Source organism: Phodopus roborovskii, unplaced genomic scaffold (genome assembly GCF_943737965.1).
Source record: "Phodopus roborovskii unplaced genomic scaffold, PHOROB, whole genome shotgun sequence".
NCBI classification, from domain to species: Eukaryota; Metazoa; Chordata; class Mammalia; order Rodentia; family Cricetidae; genus Phodopus; species Phodopus roborovskii.
This window is the reverse complement of record NW_026126469.1, coordinates 21673382-21692678: the sequence shown is the minus strand read 5'-3', so window position 1 is coordinate 21692678 and position 19297 is coordinate 21673382. Positions and strand designations below refer to the sequence as shown.

The window sequence follows — 19297 nt, the reverse complement described above, 5'->3', positions numbered from 1 at the left end:
AATTTCACATCACACACATCAATCCCACTCATTTACATATGCTTTCATAACTACCTTCCACCCTGGTAACCTTCCCCACAAAAGAAAATAAAAACAAAAATTAGAAAAGAAAAAACCAACCAACCAGACAGGCAGACAAATGGAAAGCTCTCTCTCTGACCCTCTGGACAATGACTTACTCCTTTACCGCCTGTAGCCCTCTGTGCGTGCGCCACTCCACTCCTCCCTTCCCCTGCATCTGCATCGCATATTCATCCATCTCAGTGGCACTGGAAGTTGCAGTATTTCATATGATACCTTTTTGCCCAAACAGCTTTATTAGAAATGTTCATTGCAATGAATTAGTAGTCTAGTTCAAGGCCTCTGACTTCTGCTATAGCAGCAATACTAGACTCTTGGATATCCTGTTGTTGCCTTGAGTCGTGGAGATCCTGTGGCTATAGATCCCCAGGACCCATCCCTTCATGCACTCTAGCAGCTCATAGGTAGGGAAGATGTTGGGGCGGACAACTCAAAGCCCTGATCTGGGTGGTAGCTGAGTTGCTCAGCCCCTCAGCTCTCCTATACCCACCCCACCAGAGCAGGGACCTCTGGTCAGGAGAGGGGCAGGGCCAGACCTTCCACATCTACTTCACCCTCACCACTTACAACACCTTGCAGTGGCCAGCGAGGGCCAGAGGCAGCTCAGCAAGGCCTTCGGACATCAACATGGCTTTAGGCTGCAGTAGCATAGGTCCAGACATTACCATGGACTTGGGTGGCAGTGCAGGTTTCTCTCATCAGACTATTCCTCATCTCCAGTTCTGCCTTTCTTCACGACACACAAACTGTTCATATCTTCCTCTCCAATCTCTCTACCACATCTTTGCTCTATTCTGGCATTCGACCACCCAATCCTTGGATTTTTTTGAGGTTAAGATTTCACTATATAGCTCAGGAGAGACTCAAATTCACTATGTGGCTCAGCCTGGCCTCAAAATCCAGACCTTCTTACTTCAGACTTCCAAGTGTTTGGGATTATAGCAAATGCCTCCATACTTAGCTTATAACTCAATGTCTAAATGTCTAAACATGACAGATCAAGACTCTAGCATGATTTTCGTTAGTCAATGGGAATGACCCTCGCCAGGGTCACCTGCCCTGAGGCAGATGGGCAGAGATCAGACAGAAGCTGTGATCCAGCATGACTGAAGGCAAATGCAGGAGCACTGCTAGCACATGGCAATGGTGGCCAGTCATCCCTCTTCTTGGTCTACACTGGCTTAAAGAAGCTGGGAAAAAAACAAAACAAAACAAAACAAAACTAGCTCCTTTCTACACAGGAGCTGCCAGCAAATATTACTCCAAAATATCCTCCATGAACACACTAGTCAATGGAGATTCAGTCTCTACAATCCTGCCCTGTGGTGCTGGGAGAACGAGAGGCTTTGTGGTAGAGGTAGAATAACTATAGCAACAAGTATAATAATAAGATCAGCTATGCCTCGTTGACCTTTACATTGATCTTCCCAAAAACCAGACGTGAAGACTTTCACTAGCTCGGTATAGATTCCTGTCTAGTAAGTGAGGAAGTCTCATCTCAAGCCATACTTGTTCAGCACATTGCTCTGCTGTTTCTGGTTATCCACAGATCAGTTTAAAAAGTCTCATGATATAATTTCCTCATAATGAAAACAACGTTGATTCCTTCATCATCTTTGTTATAAAGCATTTGCTACACTCTCTCAAATCAAGAAGTCTATCCTGGGCCAGCAGACTTCTCAACAAATGCATGGTGTCTTGAGAGAAAAGGAGACTCACACAACTTTCCTTTGCTAAAGAGATTACTAATAGCTCTAAAAAGAAAATGGTTCAACATTTGAATTATATGAAAGGTCTGTTATAGAAATAAAATCATCAGATAAAATTAAAATATATAATTGCCACTAATTCTAATCACTTTAAGGCCAGAGGCCAGCAGATTATGGTGGAATGAGCACCAGATTCATACTTTGCAACTAAATTCTTGGAAGACAGCATAGCATGTGATATGACCATAGCTGCTCTAGTGATCAACATCAGACTGAGGACTTGTGACAGACACCATGAAGTCAAAAGTATTTACTATCTGGCTTTTTATAGGGGCAAACAAAAATAAAATAAACCCTAGGTTTGTTGACTTCCTCAGTAGGTAACCCAGAGGATTTGCATAAAATGTAATTTATCCACCTGTGACCGAGGAATGGCTAACGATATGCATATATTATCCCAGCCTATAACATAAAATGCCACGAATTCTGCTTTTACCATGAAGGTTTTCCTTCTGCAACAAAGAGTTGAGTTGATTCATGGAGTTGAAGATGAGAATGGATTCCACAGATGCTCTGTATCGCCCAGAATGCTCAGTGTTCACATTTAGCCCCAGGCTCTGAATCCCTTGGCCTGTCTCTATTCCTTCTAGCAGCGGAAGCTCCTGGGGGAGAAAACTGGTCACTATGCTATGGAGAGTTGGCTCCTTAGAGTCTGGATCGAGAAGCCAGCATGCCACCTGTATGACACAGCAATTAGACAGTTTGCTTAGATTTTTTTCAAAGCCATTTTTTTTTTCATTTTTACATTAATAGTGGAAGACAGTAAATTCATTATAATTTAATGCATTTCCATTTAACACCATTTAGTGGTCTTTCCATCCCTGTGGTGCTCTGGCTGTCCTGGTTCTCAAAGCAGGCTTGAGAGGCAAGGCCCTCTCAGTTAAAGAAGGCCTGTGTCTAGGAATGAAGATTCAAACTAAGCTACCCAATAAAGATATGCCTCTGAGGTTTTAGGTTTACTTAGCTCTTCTTGTTTGTTTTTTGAGACAGAGTTTCCCTGTGTAGCCCTGGCTGTCCTAGAACCCTCTCTGTAGACCAGGTTGGTTTCAAACTCACAGAGACCCACCTGCCCCTGCCTCCGGAGTACGAGGATTAAAGGTATGCACCACCACTGCTTGGCCTACTCAGCTCTTTCAACACAGAAGTCATGCATACATGGTTTACCATTAAAAGTTAGTTTCCAAGGGTTGGGAGAGAGTTGAGCTGGTTGAGTGCTTGCTGTGCAGGCATGAAGACCAGAGTTCTATCTCCAGAATGCACATGAAAAGCTGAGAGTGGTGGTATTACTTTCACTCTCAGCACTAGGAAAGAATAAACACGAAGATACCTGGAGCCTCATGGCCAACCAGCCTATCTAAATGGCAAGCCATAGGTCCTGGAGACAGACGCTATCTCACAAAACAAAGTGGAAAGCTCCTGAGGAATGAGTGACACTAGAAATTAATGTCTGGCCTTCATATGCACATGTGTCACACACACAGTTATCATCCAAAGTATTAGAAAGCCTTTCCTCTGAACTGGGAATCTCTCATTTAATTATTTTTAGCTTCCACATGAGACTTGGAAGCCTGCAGTTTCAATACTAGATCAAACAGATCATGAACTGGATTTATAATAAGCAAATCTAAGTTTCTGAACCTTTCCAAAATTTATGATGACTTAGTTATGTCTTCTGTATAAGAATGATGTTTTGAGCAAGAAATGGTGGCTGACAGCAGCAGTCCTAGCACCCAGGAGGCCGAGGCAGGAAGAATGAGGCTAGCCTGGACTACATGGTGAGTTAGCCTAGGTTACAGAGTGAAATCCTGTCTCAAAAAATAAAATAAAAATAAAAAAGTTTATAGGATAACTTTGAATGAGAGAATTTGATATAAAATTACTATTTATTTTAAAATGACACTATATAGTTTATCATCTTATATCAAAATACTATGGGCAATAAAATAATTAATGGAATATTCCAAGTAGTATAAGGCTTAATAAGAATGTGCTATATAAATCTAGAATGCTACTGTAGCTGTAATGAGAAACTCATATCACCCATATTCTTATTTGGATTCCAGATCAAAATTAAATGATAACTTTTAATCAGTAAATATCAGTGTACTCCTCTCCACCCAAAACACAAAACAAAACAAAACCTAGTGAAACTATGACACTTGATGGAGATACCTAGTGGCAGAGTGCTTACAAAAAGCCTGAATTCAATCCCCACCACTCTACTAAAAAAAAAAAAAAAAAAAAAAAAAAAAAACAACAGTCTCCTGTCCATACCTACTGTGGATCCCACAGACAATCCCCGCTGGCTTCCCTTTCCCCAGTCTCCAACACTAGCAAGTACTCCCCATGAACATACCAATCAAGCAGGTCACTAAAACAGGCAATACCCAGCCAGCGCACTCTGAAAATCCAGAGAGAAAAGAAAACCAAGGAATGGGACCTCCTGAAACTGAGAAGCTTCTGTAAGGCAAAGGACACAGTGGACAAAACCAGTAGGCAGTCCACAGACTGGGAAAAGATGTTCACCAACCCCACATCTGACAGAGGGCTGATCTCTAAAATATACAAAGAACTCAAGAAGCTAGCCACCAAAACACCAAATAATCCAATTAAAAAGAGGGCTATAGAACTAAATAGAGAATTCTCAATAGAGAAATCTAAAATGGCTGAAAGACACTTAAGAAAGTGCTCAACATCCTTAGCCATCAAGGAAATGCATATCAAAACAACTCTGAGATACCATCTTACTCCTGTCACAATGACTAAAATGAAAAACACCAATGATAGTTTATGTTTATGTTGGAGAGGATGTGGAGAAAGGGGAACACTCCTCCACTGCTGGTAGGAGTACAAACTTGTATAGCCACTTTGGAAATCAGTATAGTGGTTCCTCAGGAAAATGGGAATCAGTCTACCACAAGATCCAGCAATTCCACTCTTAAGCATATACCCAAAAGATGCCCATTCATGCAACAAAGAATTCTGTTCATCTATGTTTAATGCGCCATTATTTGTAATAGCAAGAACCTGGAAACAACCTAGATGCCTCTCAACTGAAAAATGGATGGAGAAAATGTGGTACATTTACACAATGGAGTACTACTCAGTGGGGGGGAAAAAAAAACAATGGAATCTTGAAATTCGCAGACAAATGGATGGAAAGAGAAGAAACCATCCTGAGTGAGGTAGCCCAGTCAACAAAAAGACAAACATGGTATGTACTCACTTATATATGGATTTGAGACATAGAGCAAAGGATCACCAGCCTACAATTCACTCCGACAGAGAAGCTAGGAAAGGAGGAGGAGCCTAAAAGAGACATACATGGTCCCCCACAGAAGGAGAAAGGGACAAGATCTCCTGAGAAAATTGGGAGCATGGGGGAGGGGAGAGGGAGTTAGGAGGAAGAGGAGAGAAAGGGAGGGGAGAGGAGAATGCGAGGGATCAGGAAGAATGAGTCAATGAGCAGGAAAGAATAGAGAGTAAAATGGAGCCATTATAAGTTTAAAGAGAAATCTGGTACTAGGGAAATGTCCAGAGATCTACAAGGATGACCCCCAAAACAATCTAAGCAATAGTGAAGAGGCTACCTTAGATGCCTTTCCCTGATAATGAGATTGATAACTACCTTATATGCCATCCTAGAACCTTTATCCAGTAGTTGATGGAAGCAGAAGCAGACACCCATGGCTAAACAGTGAGCCAAACTCCTGGAAACCAGTTGCAAAGAGGGAGGAATGATAAGCAAAGGGGTCAAGACCAGGGTGGAGAAACCCACAGAAACAGCTGACCTGAACAAGGGGGAGATCATGGACCCCAGACTGATATCTGGGAAACCAGCAAAGGACTGTCGCAGACACCCTGAATGTGGATCTCAGTTGGGAGGCCTGGGCAGCCTATGGAGCCAGGATATACCCCTGGTGCATGACTTTGGGAGCCCATTCCCCATGGAGGAATACTCCCTCAGCATAGAGATATGGGGGAGGGCCTAGGCCCTACCCCAAATGACTTGACAGATTTTGATGATTCCTCATGGAAGGCCTCACCCTCCCTGGGGAGTGGATGGAGGATGGGGTGGGGTGAAAGGCATGGGAGGATGGAAGGCAGAAGGAACCGGGATCGATATGTAAAATAAGAAAAAATACTAAATAAATAAAGAAAACCAATGAATAATACACTCACCCAATAAAGACAAACCCAAAAATCAGTACCTAGACCCATAATCACCACAAACCCAGAGGCATAGATGCCAGCTTAAGAACACAGTAACAGCCAAACCAATATGTCTCCACTTGCACCCAGCTAAGCTACCAAAGCAAGTCCTGAATATTCCAATAAAACTAAGGTACCAAAAAAAAAAAAAATCTTAAAATAAACTATATGAGCTCTGCAAAAGAGGCCTCAGATAGAGAGGGCCAGGCTCTGGCTAGATCCCTCTATCAGCAAAGGAACATCCTGAGGCCCAGACTGCCAGGATCTTTGACCCCCCATCACCAGATCTCTGCTAGAGACCTGCCTATCCACGAGGGACCAACCTGAATCCCCACCTGCCTGGCCTCTGATCCCCACTGCCAGTCCTCTACTGGAGTTCAAGGCCTCTCCCAGAGATCTGCCTATACCCTCTGGGCTATCCCGAGAGTCCCTGCAGGCTGGATCCTTGACCCCCATCAATAGGCTTCTGCTAAAGAGGCCTCAGCTAGAGAGTGCCAGGCCCCAGCTAGATCCTCCTATCAGTGTAGAAACATCCTGAGGCCCAGCCTGCAGGGATCTTTGACCCCCATTGCCAGTCCTCTGCTCCAGCCTGATCTTTGACCCCCATCACAGGGCCCCTGACTGAGGAGAGACCTCCTGAGAGCTTGGACCACCCAGAGCTACAGACATCAAACTTCTGACCCACCTAAGCCCACTGGGGGAGTACCATAGAGAGAGGGAGAGAGACTCCATCTGCACTTACTGGAAAAAGCGATGGGAAGACGGAATACAAGAAAACATCTAACAATAGAAAGACAAGCATGACACCACCAGAATCAATGGACTCTACACCAACAAGACCTGAACATCCCAAAGCAGATGAAGCAGAAGAGAACAACTTAAAAATATCATCATAAAAATGATAGAGGCCCTTAAAAACGATGTGAGAAAATCCCTTAAAGAAATGGAAGAAAAAACAAACAAAAAGAAAGTACGGAAAGCGAAGAAAAAAACAATTAAACAGGTGAAGTAAACTGTTCAAGACTTGAAAACTGAAACAGAGACAATAAAGAAAACACAAACTGAGGGAATGCTGGAAATAGAAAAACTGGGCAAATGATCAGGAACTACAGACTCAAGCATAACCAACAGAATTCAAGAGATGGAAGAGAAAATCTCAGGCACTGAAAATAAACTAGAGGATATAGCTTCAACAACCAAAGAAAACTGTAAATCCAATAAATCCATAACATAAAACATCCAGGAAATGAAAAGGCCAAACCAGAAGGTCCTGGATAGATGTTCTACAAGTACTAAGAGTCCATGGACGCCAGCCCAGGCTACTATACCCAGCAAAACTCTCAATCACTATAGATGGAGAAAACAAGATATTTAATGACAAAGCCAGATCTTCATGATACGTATCTACAAATCCAGCCCTACAGAAAGTTCTGGAAGGAAAACTCCAACCCAAGGAAGTTAACTATGCTCACAAAGACATAGGCAACAGATAATCCCACTTCACCAGAACCCAAGGGTAAAGCAGGACAAATATATTCACAATACCACTGCCAACAACAAATCTAAAACAAACAAGCATTAACAATCAATGGTCCTTACTTTCCCTCAACATTAATGGTCTTAACTCGCCTACAAAAAGACACAGGCTAACAGAATGGATAGGAAGACAGAATCCATCCTTCTGCTGCATACAAGAAACACGTCTAAGCTTCAAAGATAGAAATGACCTCAGGGTAAAGGGCTAGGAAAAGATCTTCCAATCAAATGGACCCAAGAAGCAAGCAGGTGTGTCTATCCTAATATCTAACAAGTCAGACTTCAAAATATATCCAAAGAGATGAAGATGGTCATTTCATATTAATCACAGGACAAATCCATCAACACAAAGTCTCAATTCTGAACAGCTATGCCCCAAATACAAAGGCACCCACATTCATAAAAGAAATGCTACCAAAACTCAAAGCTCACATAATACCTCACACACTTATAGTGGGAGACTTCAACACCCAACTCTCACCGCTAGACAGGACCACCAGTCAGAAACTTAACAAAGAAACAAAAGAACTAACGAAATTATGTCCCAATTGGGTTTAATAGACATCTATAGAACACCCCATCCAAACACAAAATAATATATCTTCTTCTCTGCTCCACGTGGAACCTTCTCTAAAATCTACCACATACTAGGCGACATGACAAACCTCAACAGATACAAAAAAAAAAAAAAAAAAAAAAAAAAAATTGGAATAGTCCTCTGTATCTTATCAGACCACCATGCTTTCAACTTGGAATTGAACAACACAAATTGCAGAAACACTACAAACTCATAGAAACTGAACAATGCACAACTGCACCACACCTGGGTCAAAGAAGAAATAAAGAAAGAAATTGAGGACTTCCTAAATTTCAACGAGACTGAGGATACAACATACCCAAACTTATGGGACACCTTGAAAGCAGTGCTACCAGGGAAGTTCATTGCACTAGGTGCCCATATGAAGAAAATGGAGGATAGTCATATTACAGAATTAACACCACACCTGAAACCCTTAGAACAAAAAGAAGCAAACTCACTCCAGAGGAGTAGACACCAGGAATCAATTTGAGGGCTGAAATTAATAAAATAGAAACCAGGAAAACAATACAAAAGAAAGTTTAATGCAACAAAGAATTGGTTTCTCCAGAAAATCAACAAGATAGACAAACCTTTATCCAAACTAACAAAAAAGCAGAGAGAGAACATGCAAATTAACAAAATCAGAAACGAAAACGGGAACATAACAACGGACACAGAGGAAATCCAGACAATTTTCAGGTCATACTTTGAAAACCTGTATTTCACAAAATTTGAAAATTCAAAGGAAATGGAGAAATTTCTGGATAACTTTCACTTACCAAAATTAAATCAAGGGACAAACAACTTAAATAGACCTATAACCCCTAATGATATAGAAGCAGTCATTGAAAGCCTCCCAACCAAAAAAGCCCAGGACCAGATGGTTTCAGTGCAGAATTCTACCAGAAATTCAAGGAAGAACTAATACCAATACTCCTCAAATTGTTCCACACAATAGAAACAGAAGGTTCATTACAAACTCTTTCAACGAGGCCACAATCCCCTTGGTACTCAAGCCTCACAAAGACACAACTAAGAAAGAAAACTACAGACAAATATCCCTGATGAACATCGATGTAAAAATACTCAATAAAATACTGGCAAACCGAATCCAAGAATACATCAAAGAAATCATCCACCATGACCAAGTAGGCTTCATCCCTGGTTTGCAGGGATGGTTTAACATATGAAAATCTATCAACGTGATCCACCATATAAACAAACTGAAAAAGAAAAACAACATGATTATCTCCCTAGATGCTGAAAAATGCCTTCGACAAAATTCAACAACCTTTCATGATAAAGGTCTTGTAGAGATCAGGGATAACAGAAACATACCTAAATATAATAGGAACAATATATAGTAACCAACAGCCAACATCATACTGAATGGAGAGAAGCTTAAGGTGATTCCTCCAAAATCAGGGAACAAGACAAGGCTGCCCTCTCCATATCTCTTCAATATTGTACTTGAAGTTCTAGCTAAAGATATGAAATAACAAAAGGAGATCAAGGGGATCCAAATTGGAAAGGAAGAAGTCAAACTGTCTCTATTTGTAGATGATACGATAGTTTACATAAGTGACCCAATAAACTCTACCAGGGAACTCCTACAGCTGATAAACACCTTCAGCAAACTAGCAGGATACAAGATAAACTCAAAAAAAAAAAAAAAAAAAAAAATCAGTAACCCTACCTTATTCAGATGCCCAAGGGGTTGGGAAAGAAATAAAAGAAACATCACCTTTTACAACAGCCACAAACAACATAAAGTACCTTGGGGTAACCAAACAAGTGAAAGACCTATATAATAAGAACTTTGTGTCTTTAAAGAAAGAAATTAAAGAAAATAACAGAAAATGGAAAGATCTCTCATGCTCTTAGGTAAGATAAACAGTAAAAATGGCAATCTTGACAAAAGCAATCTATAGATTCAATGCAATCCCCATTAAAATCCCACCACAATTCTTCACTGACCTTGAAAGGATAATAATCAACTTCATGTGGAAAAACAAAAGACCCAGGATAGCCAAAACAATCTTGTACAATAAAAGAACTTCAGGAGGCATCACCATCCCTGACTTTAAGCTCTACTACAGAGCTATAGTTCTGAAAACAGCCTGGTATTGGCACAAAAATAAACAAGTAGACCAATGGAATCGAACTGAAAATCCTGATATTAACCCACATACCTATGAACACCTGATTTTTGACAAAACAGCTAAAAGTATACAATAGAAGGAGGAAAGCATCTTCAACAAATGGTGCTGGCACAACTGGATGATGGTATGTAGAAGACTGCAGATAGACCCATGTCTGTCGCCATGCACAAAACTCAAGTCCAAATGGATCAAAGACCTCAACATAATCCAGCCACACTGAACCTCTTAGAAGAGAAAATGGGAGGTAACCTTGAACAAATTGGTATAGGAGACTGCTTCCTGAACATGACTCCAGGAACACAGACACAGATCGACAATTAATAAATGGGACCTCCTGAAACTGAGAAGCATCTGTAAGGCAAAGTTCCCACAGACTGGGAAAAGATTTTCACCAATCTTACATCTGACAGAGGGCTGATCTCCAAAATAAACAAAGAACTCAAGAAACTAGTCAACAAAACACCAAATAACCCTATTAAAAAATGAGGTACAGAACTGAAGAAAGAATTCTCAATAGAGGAAATAAATAGGCTGAAAGAAACTTAGAAAAGTGCTCAACATCCTTAGCTATTAGGGAAATGCAAACCAAAACAACTTTGAGATAACATCTTACTCCTGCCAGAATGGCTAAAATTAGAAACACCAATGACAACTTATGCTGGAGAGGATGTGGAGAAATGGGAACACTCCTCCATTGCTGGTGGGAATGCAAACTTGTACAGCCATTTTGGAGATCAGTATGGCGGTTCCTCAGGAAAATGGGAATCAGTCTACCACAGGACCAGCAATCCCCCTCTTAGGCATATACCCAAATGATCCACATCCATGCAACAAAGACATGCTCAACTATGTTCACAGCAGCATTATTTGTAATAGCAAGAACCTGGAAACAACCTAGATGTCCCTCAACTGAAGAATGGATAAAGAAGATGTGACACATCTACACAATGGAATACTACTCTGAAAAAAAAAAAAGAATCTTGAAATTCGCAGGCAAATGGATAGAACTTGAATAAGATAACCCAGTCACAAAAAGAGAAACATGGTATGTACTCGCTCATATATGGATTTTAGACATAGAGCAAAGGATCACCAGCCTATAATTCACACTGCCATAGAAACTAGGATACAAGGTGGATTCTAGATTCATATAAGGTTCCTCACATAAGGGGGAAGGGACAAGTTCTCCAGAGTACATGGGGAGTTGGGGGGGGGGCAATGAGTAGAGAGGATACTAGGAGAAAGAGGAGGAGAGGAAAGCACATGGGACTAGGAAGATTGAGTCAGGGGAGGAATAGGAGAGAGAGAGAGAGAGAGAGAGAGAGAGAGAGAGAGAGAGAGAGATCATAAAAGAGGGAGCCATTTAGGTTTGAAGAGAAAATTTAACCTAGAGAAATGTCCAGAAACCTACAAGACTACTGACCCCAACTAACAATTTGAGCAACAGTGGAAAGGGTACCATAAATGCCCTTCCCGGATAGTGAGATCAATGACTAACTTACCCACCATCATGGAGTCCTCATCTAGTACCTGATGGAAACAGAAGCAAACATCCATAACTAAACACTGAGTCAAACTACAATCCAGATGCAGAGGGAGAGGACAAGAGCAGGTTGCAGAAACACATAGAGACAGCTGACCTGAACAACAAGGTGCTAATGGGCCCCCAGACTAATAGCTGGGAATCCAGCATTGGCCTGACTCAGACCCCCCTGAACATGGGTCTCAGCTAGAAGGCCTGAGTAGTCTAAGGGTCTTCATAAAGTGGAACCAGGATGCATCCCTGGTGCACAAAAGGACTTTGCAGGCACATCCCCCATGGAGGGATATTGCATTAACCTAGAGATAGGAGGGAGGGCCTAGTCCCTACTCCAAATGACTTGACAGATTTAGATGACCCCTCCTGGAGGGCATCACCCTACATGTGGAGTTGGGGGGAATTGGAGGGGAGGGTTGTCAGGGTGCATGTGAGGGTGAGAGAGAGGAAAAGAGGAAACAGGAATTGACATTGATCTATTCAAAAAGATCATCCATGAATAAGTAGCCTTCATCCCAAAGATATAGGGATGGTTCGACCTACAAAAGTCAGTAAATGAAATCCACTATATAAATAAAATGAAAGAAAACACACACACACACACAAACCAGATGCCAAAAAAAAAAAAAAAAAAAAAAACCTTTGACAAAATCCAGCACTCCTTCATGATGAAAAGATTAGGGATAAATGGATATATCTAAAGATAATAAAGGTAATTTACAGCAAGCCTATAGCTAACATCAAATTAAATGATGAGATATTCAAAGCTAAAATTCTAAAAGAGAAAAATATCCTATTATATTTGACTTTTTTTAACAACTGTTAAAATAGTATAATTTTCAACTTCACTCTGCATAGTTAACACACCTGTTAGCAACACATGGGAAGAAATGGTGTATCTTTAAGTAATCTCAGTAAGGCAATGATTTAAGTATCAAATGTATACTATAGTAACATAAGCTATCCCACCTTGATGGCTCAGCATCATAAAGGAACATCACACTTTGCTATTGTGCAAAACTCTTCTCAGGGACTAGTGATGTTATTGTCCTCTAAACCGCAAGGAGCACTCCCTTTTGACATCCATGCACATCTCCTATATTCTCCTATACCACCACAACATTTGAAAACTCTTGCTACCATAATCTTAAACCTAACAAACAGTTCATATTTCACTTCTAATTTACTGTGGTATAAAAATTCGTAACTTAACCAAAATTAAAGCTCTTCTTTTTCATCTCTGAGGAAGAACACTACCTTTAATGTTCAGAATTTGTGATATTTCTACGTTTACCCACAGAAGCATTTGGTACACAATGACATATTCTGGGTGAATGAGAAGTTAAAATTGCTAAGGCTAAGGACATGGAGAGTTAACTGTAAGCATTAACGATGTTGCAGTCTATAAAGTTACATGTAAGACAGAACCTTGGGATCTTCATAACTGGGTTCCAGGGAGACACCACAGGACAGCAGGAGGACTTTATAGCTCTGGATGAAGTCATAGGTGACAACAGCACGCTCTTTGTCAGATTTCTTTTGCAAGCAGGACTGAAGGTGCTCTATCCTCTCTTCCACAGTCAATGTTGTATCCAGAGGAGGTGGGGCCAAACTGGAACTAATTTCTTGGAAGAGAAACAGTCTCAATGTAGAAATCAGACTCATTCGTTTGAAGCAGTAGTCTTTAGTGCAAAGACTGAGGAAGAGTCAGAAATCCAAGGATCGGATTCCAAAGAACTGCTTGGTCAGGTCATAGCAACTACGTGATGAAATACTTCATAATCTAAACACGGTGGTTTATTTCACTATGTGGGTAAAAATTTTAGGCACCGAGATTTCTACAAGAAATTAAATTGACACACACACTATTGTATATCAAAAATAAAAGAAGTTTAGGTAGCTCCTCAGCCAACGCACTGCTCGCAGATTGTCGAAAGATTTCACAGAGGAGCTGACACTAAGTGCCATCCTTCCAGATTGCTCCTGTTCCAACAGCTGAGGGACAGACTATGCAATCAGATCCCAACCTATTTCTAGATTGTACCCTTTCCTTCTAAAGTCTCCCCAAACCTTTCTTTAGCTCAACACTGCCCTGGATGAACTCCAGAAAGACCGAGGAGAAATTGGCTTCCTATATCAGGCAGTAAGAAGCAAAAAGGTGTTTCTAAAAACATTTATTCTGGTATGATTTTTCATACATTAGATATTCTCTTAATAAATATTTTAATCCTAAAAATAAAGTCTGTATATCTGAAATTATTCTCAATTTAAAAAAAAATTCTCAAAAAAAAAACCCTCCCTTAATAGATGTCATAGAGCATATGTGACTTAGCCAAGTGCCAATGACTTACCAGAATGCTTTTGTTCCTTCTGCAACGACAAGTAATAGGCATCTCTTCCACCCCAGCATACTGCTAGTCCAACTACCATGACACCATCTGAGCCATGGACAGGAAAGCCATCATCTTCAGCAGTGGTCTCCTGAGGAGAGCTAACTAAAGGAATTCAAAGTAAAATTGTCAAAAACCTCCAACATTTAGGCATCAAGCAAACTATTAAAACCTTTACTTCACCCATCATGGCAGCACATACTTTATAATCTCAGCACTTGGGAAGTGGAGGCAAAATGATTATAGACTCAAGGCCAGCCTGGGCTATATGGCCACACTCTGTCCCCAAAACATGCAAACCAACATCAAAACAACCTGCCTGCCCTATCTAGGCTTCCAATGCTGTGACAAACACCATGATTCAAAGAGGAAGAGGGTTGGTTTCAGCTTACTGCTTATGGTCTACTGCAAGGGGAAGTCAGGCAGGAACCAGAGAAAAGATCATGCAGGAACAATACTAAATGGCCTGCTCCTCATGGTTTGCTCTGCCTGCTTCTTGTACCACTCAAAAAGAACCCACCTGCCCAGAGAGGTACACTGGCCCAATGGGCTGTGCCCTCCCACATCAATCATTAACCAAGAAAATGCCCTACAGACTTGCCTAGAGGCCATCTGATACAGGGGTTTTTCTCAGCTGAGGCTCTGTTTCCCAGATAACTGCAATACAGCATGCCAAAAATAATCTATAATGACTGAGGAGCAACCACTGGGTGGAAAAAAAGGTTTTTCAAGTTTCTATAACATATGCTCACACACACAATTTTACAGCAAATTCACTGATTCTTAATCAAAGGGATTGAGAGTTTTATTATGAACAGTTAAGCATAACTTTTGTATTCACAGTCAACATATTTTTCTAGATTAATATCTACTTAATTTTACAAAGGTCAGAAATAACCCATTTAGTTTACAATTAGAATCTCAATATCTGGAAAATACTGGTACACAGGAAGACAATATACACTTGTTAAGTTTAAGTGAACTTATGCCTGCCTACATAAGCTCGATGTGAAACATGGGCTATTTTATGCTTGATGGATTGGGAATAGGAAATGCTATATACTAAGAACACATAGAATCTACCATTCACATGCTCCAAGGACTTAAGGTGAGACAATACTAGCACCTTAATGACAAACACATAAATACAGATATGAAATCTAATTAAACCTATGATTTCCACAACAGATTGACAAGCTAACTACAGTTACTTCCCAGTCACAGGACAAAATGTTCAAGCATCATTTGACCAAAAGTCCAACTCAAGAACCCTAGAAAGGCTCTATAAGGACTCAGAACCAGCATTGCAGTACAGATTCATCAAAAGGGATAAAACTGGAAAGTTCAGCTAGAGTACCCATCTGCTATGGCCTTTTATAACAAAGTAGGCACAATTTGTGGGTATTAATGACTAATAAAAAACATTTGTAAATTAAGGCACCTTAAAGTGTGATAATATCCAAAATGTATTATTTTAATAAATTTTATATATACTACACAGACCTCTTATAATGGAGGGCAATTATTAGGGACTAGCTGATTCAAACAAACAAAAGCTACACATATATCCATTTAGATTATTAAGTGGATATACTTATTCAATTTGAATAAATCATATTTAATATCTAAAATTTTTAAATTAAATCTCATCACCAACGCAAAAAAAATTTAATCCTTACCTTGCTTCAACTTTCCCCCTATGGTAGCAGTTTTGGAAGATGTCGGACTTTTAATCTTTTCACAAGCCAGAGAGATGGAAAAGCGCTTTTGGCATCGCCATTCCCTCACAAATGTTTGGAAGAGAGTGTGGTCACTTGCTACATCAATTATGGCCAAGCTTCCGGAGTTGCATGAGGCTGGAGTTAGCTGCAGCTCATCCTGAGAGAACTGCAGAGAAAGACTTGTATCTCCGGCTGAACCATCGTCTTTGAAGCTGCCTCTACACTCTTGACTATCTGAAGGTGAGCCAAATAAACACCTTTCACCTGGCAGAAAAACACTGTCAGCGGTCGGATGGTTTGCAGATGTTCTGACAATCTCTGGAAATGGCAGCTTAGAAGCAGAAGCAAGAACAGGTGTGGGAGGAATGAGGCCATTGTCGTCAGCTGTGGCACTGTCTTTACAAGCTGAGGGAGATGAGGCCCCACCACGCCTGGTGTCAGTCCCTACCCCCTCAATCCTGTTTTGAACTTCATTATTGGGGAAAAGTGAAGTTCTCTGAACTTGAACGGTCTCCATATTTGAATTCATTTCCTGTCTCTCATTTAACTCTGTGCCATTTGTTTCAAAGCAAGACAAGTTAGCCTGTGTTAATTTGGGCCTTTTGTTTTCTAGAGGACTAGATACTCTGTCTAAAATCCTTTGCAGTTCGGGACTTAAGTCAAATGATGCTCCTGACCAAGTGAACGAATTATCTTGATTGGTCTCAGTGAGTTTGGACATTTGGGCCCTTGTGCTTTTATCTCCTCTGACCGTTTCTCCTTGGGAACACTCAGTACCCAGCACTGCATTATCACTGATTTCCAACGTCTTAAGGGTTACTGAGTTACAATTCTCTTGGACATGAAGTACAGCCACATTGTCCAAGGCTTCGATCATCTGAGCAGAGTCCACTTCTGAAAATATAATAGATCCACCACTGGAACAAGTCACTTGCCGTTGAATACCCTGATGGTCGTTCACATTTGCCTTCATGACTGGGTCTTCTCTTGCGCACAGAGAACTGTTTAAATGGTTTGGTGTCATTTCAGAAAGGAGAGGCTGCTTTGCCTGTACGTCAGGTGACTGTGCTTTTACTAAGCCATCTTCACCAAAACTGTCAAATAGTATACTATCACTCATATTCAAACTGGTTTCAGGCAGATTTTCTTCCTCCAAACCAGTAGGCGTTCCCACTGCAGGAGCCAGAGGTAGGACTGGTTTAACCATTTCTTGTGTATCAAAACCTTGAAGGAAACTGTTTATCTGGGAGTCAGTAACTGACTGCTCATTTGCTCTAAAGCAAGGGTCATTTCCCCCCTGTGGTGTTGAAGAGTGGAGAATGAGGCTTTCTGGGGTTAGTTGACCAATGCCCTTTCCAGGGTTCTGTTTCGTGGTCTCTACACCCTTACTGTCCAAAAGGTCTGTGTCAGCTGCTCTTCGGAAGTGCTGCTCACCTCGAGTACTGTGGCACTCATTCTGAAATGAGCTCCCTGAGTTCCAAGTGTTGGAGCCCTTCTCTTTGAAAGCCTTTGCTCTGTGCTTGGCATGTTCAGTTGCCACCTGTTCAATTATTTTCTCTGACTGAGTGTCCAGATAAAAGCTATCTCCAAAGTCACAGGGAGCCTGATTAGAAACATTATGTTCAGTTTTATTCGTTGCATAAGCATCTGTTTTTTCTTGTATTGCAGAAGAATTTAGAAGATGCTCATGCTGGCCACCTGCTTGTCGGAGTTTTGCAGCTGACTTCAGTAATCCACTAGGTGCCTCACTTCTGTCTGTATTATTTCCCAATGCCCGACATTGATTTGACTCATTTCCTTTGCTATGAAGCTTTATGCTTTCACAGTTGATAGTGGAGACATCGTTTGTGTCTTTGACCATATAACTAACTGCTTCACAGGACACTTGTCTCTCTATTAATGTTTTCTGTTTGGTGCGAGTGTTTGTCTGTTTGTCACACTGATTGGTGTCATGGTGTTTCACAGAAACATTCGGGCTTTTTGTATCATTCTCTGTGTACTCATTTATCTTTCCTGTCTCAGTATCAGTCAATCCTGTTCCATGGCTAGCGACACCAGGGGACCAACCAGGCACACTTTTACTCTGAGATCGTGCAACAGAATGTCCCACAGCACCATTACTTTCTGTTTTTTTCCTTAGGCAAGGCTGCTGCATTTGTAAAGGGAATGAGGTATTGCTGTATTTTTCCTTGGCACAAAAAGATACATTTTTTGTAAGTAGCCCTGAACTTCTAAATTCTATGTTCTGCTTGTCTAAGGAAAGTGGCTCTTTACATAGAGTAGACCTAGACACAGTCTGTCCCTGGGAATTATCTCTATGATGATTAGCCCTGGAGTCACGCACTGGGCTACCACCACAAGACTTTTTTCGATACTTTCTGTCTCTCCAAGAAGGGAAACTGGTGTTCATCCGCTCTGAAATAGCACTCAAAGCAGCTTTTCTTGTTTTCTCCAATGAGAAAGTTTGAAGGGCTTTCTTAGCGCTTGGTTCTCCTTCATTCAGAGACATCCGAAGCTTTTCTTTGTTTATACCTAAAGAAGTCCGTTTTCTTGCTCTGCAAATGGAATGTGGCTGGTGCTGGTGATTCCCCTGGAACAAACAGGAGTCCGCATGCTCGCTATGCTCACCTACGCCTTGTGCTGTATCGGGTGACGGTTTATCATTAGAATCACTTGCTCTCACACTGTTTCTGTTCTTTGATGTCAGCCTTTTATGAGAACTCTTAATGTGAGATTGAAGTGTGCATTCATTTACTTCTGACTCATTACTAGTCAATGAATATGTGCTAGAACTCAAGGATGAATTTGGATCCCACTGTATTCCCATTTCAAGTAAGTCCTGCTGCAGAATCATTTTGGCTTCCTCCACTATTAAGACTGCTGCTTCCCTTGCAGATAAACCTTTTCTACCAGTCACCCAAATAGTTTGCATATTGCGACGTTCTTCAGCTGCTTCCTCTTCTTCATCCACAGCCTTTCGGGCACTATTCAAGGACAAAAGAAAAGGGGGAAATTAATGCATGGATTCACACTCACACCATAAACCCATCTGGCTGGGCTGATCTGGAACTGAAATGACAGCACAGCAAAGGAGAGAAGGGTAAGACAGACAGAGAGACAGAGACAGAGACAGACAGAAAAACAGAGACAGAGTGAGCTTCTCACAGTGCTTACCTTCCAACTGGGAGACTGGAAAATAAATGTTTAAAATATATTCTGTCAGCGAGCGTGAGGGTTGTAAAAAAAGTGAAGTATTGGAAACGGCATGTGGTTTGACAATTTTAAGATAGCATAATACAGGAAATTCCT

The 19297-nt window shown here is 41.0% G+C and overlaps 1 protein-coding gene across 1 annotated transcript in view; it reads right to left on the bottom strand.

Moving 5' to 3' along the window:
* Positions 1–19297, bottom strand: part of Polq (DNA polymerase theta) — a 91703-nt gene that overhangs the window by 22026 nt on the left and 50380 nt on the right. Inside the window, exons 16-19 of the mRNA XM_051191449.1 lie at positions 15947–18972; positions 14229–14372; positions 13306–13502; positions 2287–2527 (exon numbers count right to left, since the gene is read on the bottom strand). Of these exons, the coding sequence (XP_051047406.1) occupies positions 2287–2527; positions 13306–13502; positions 14229–14372; positions 15947–18972 (3608 nt within the window). The remainder of the gene's footprint in view (positions 1–2286; positions 2528–13305; positions 13503–14228; positions 14373–15946; positions 18973–19297) is intronic.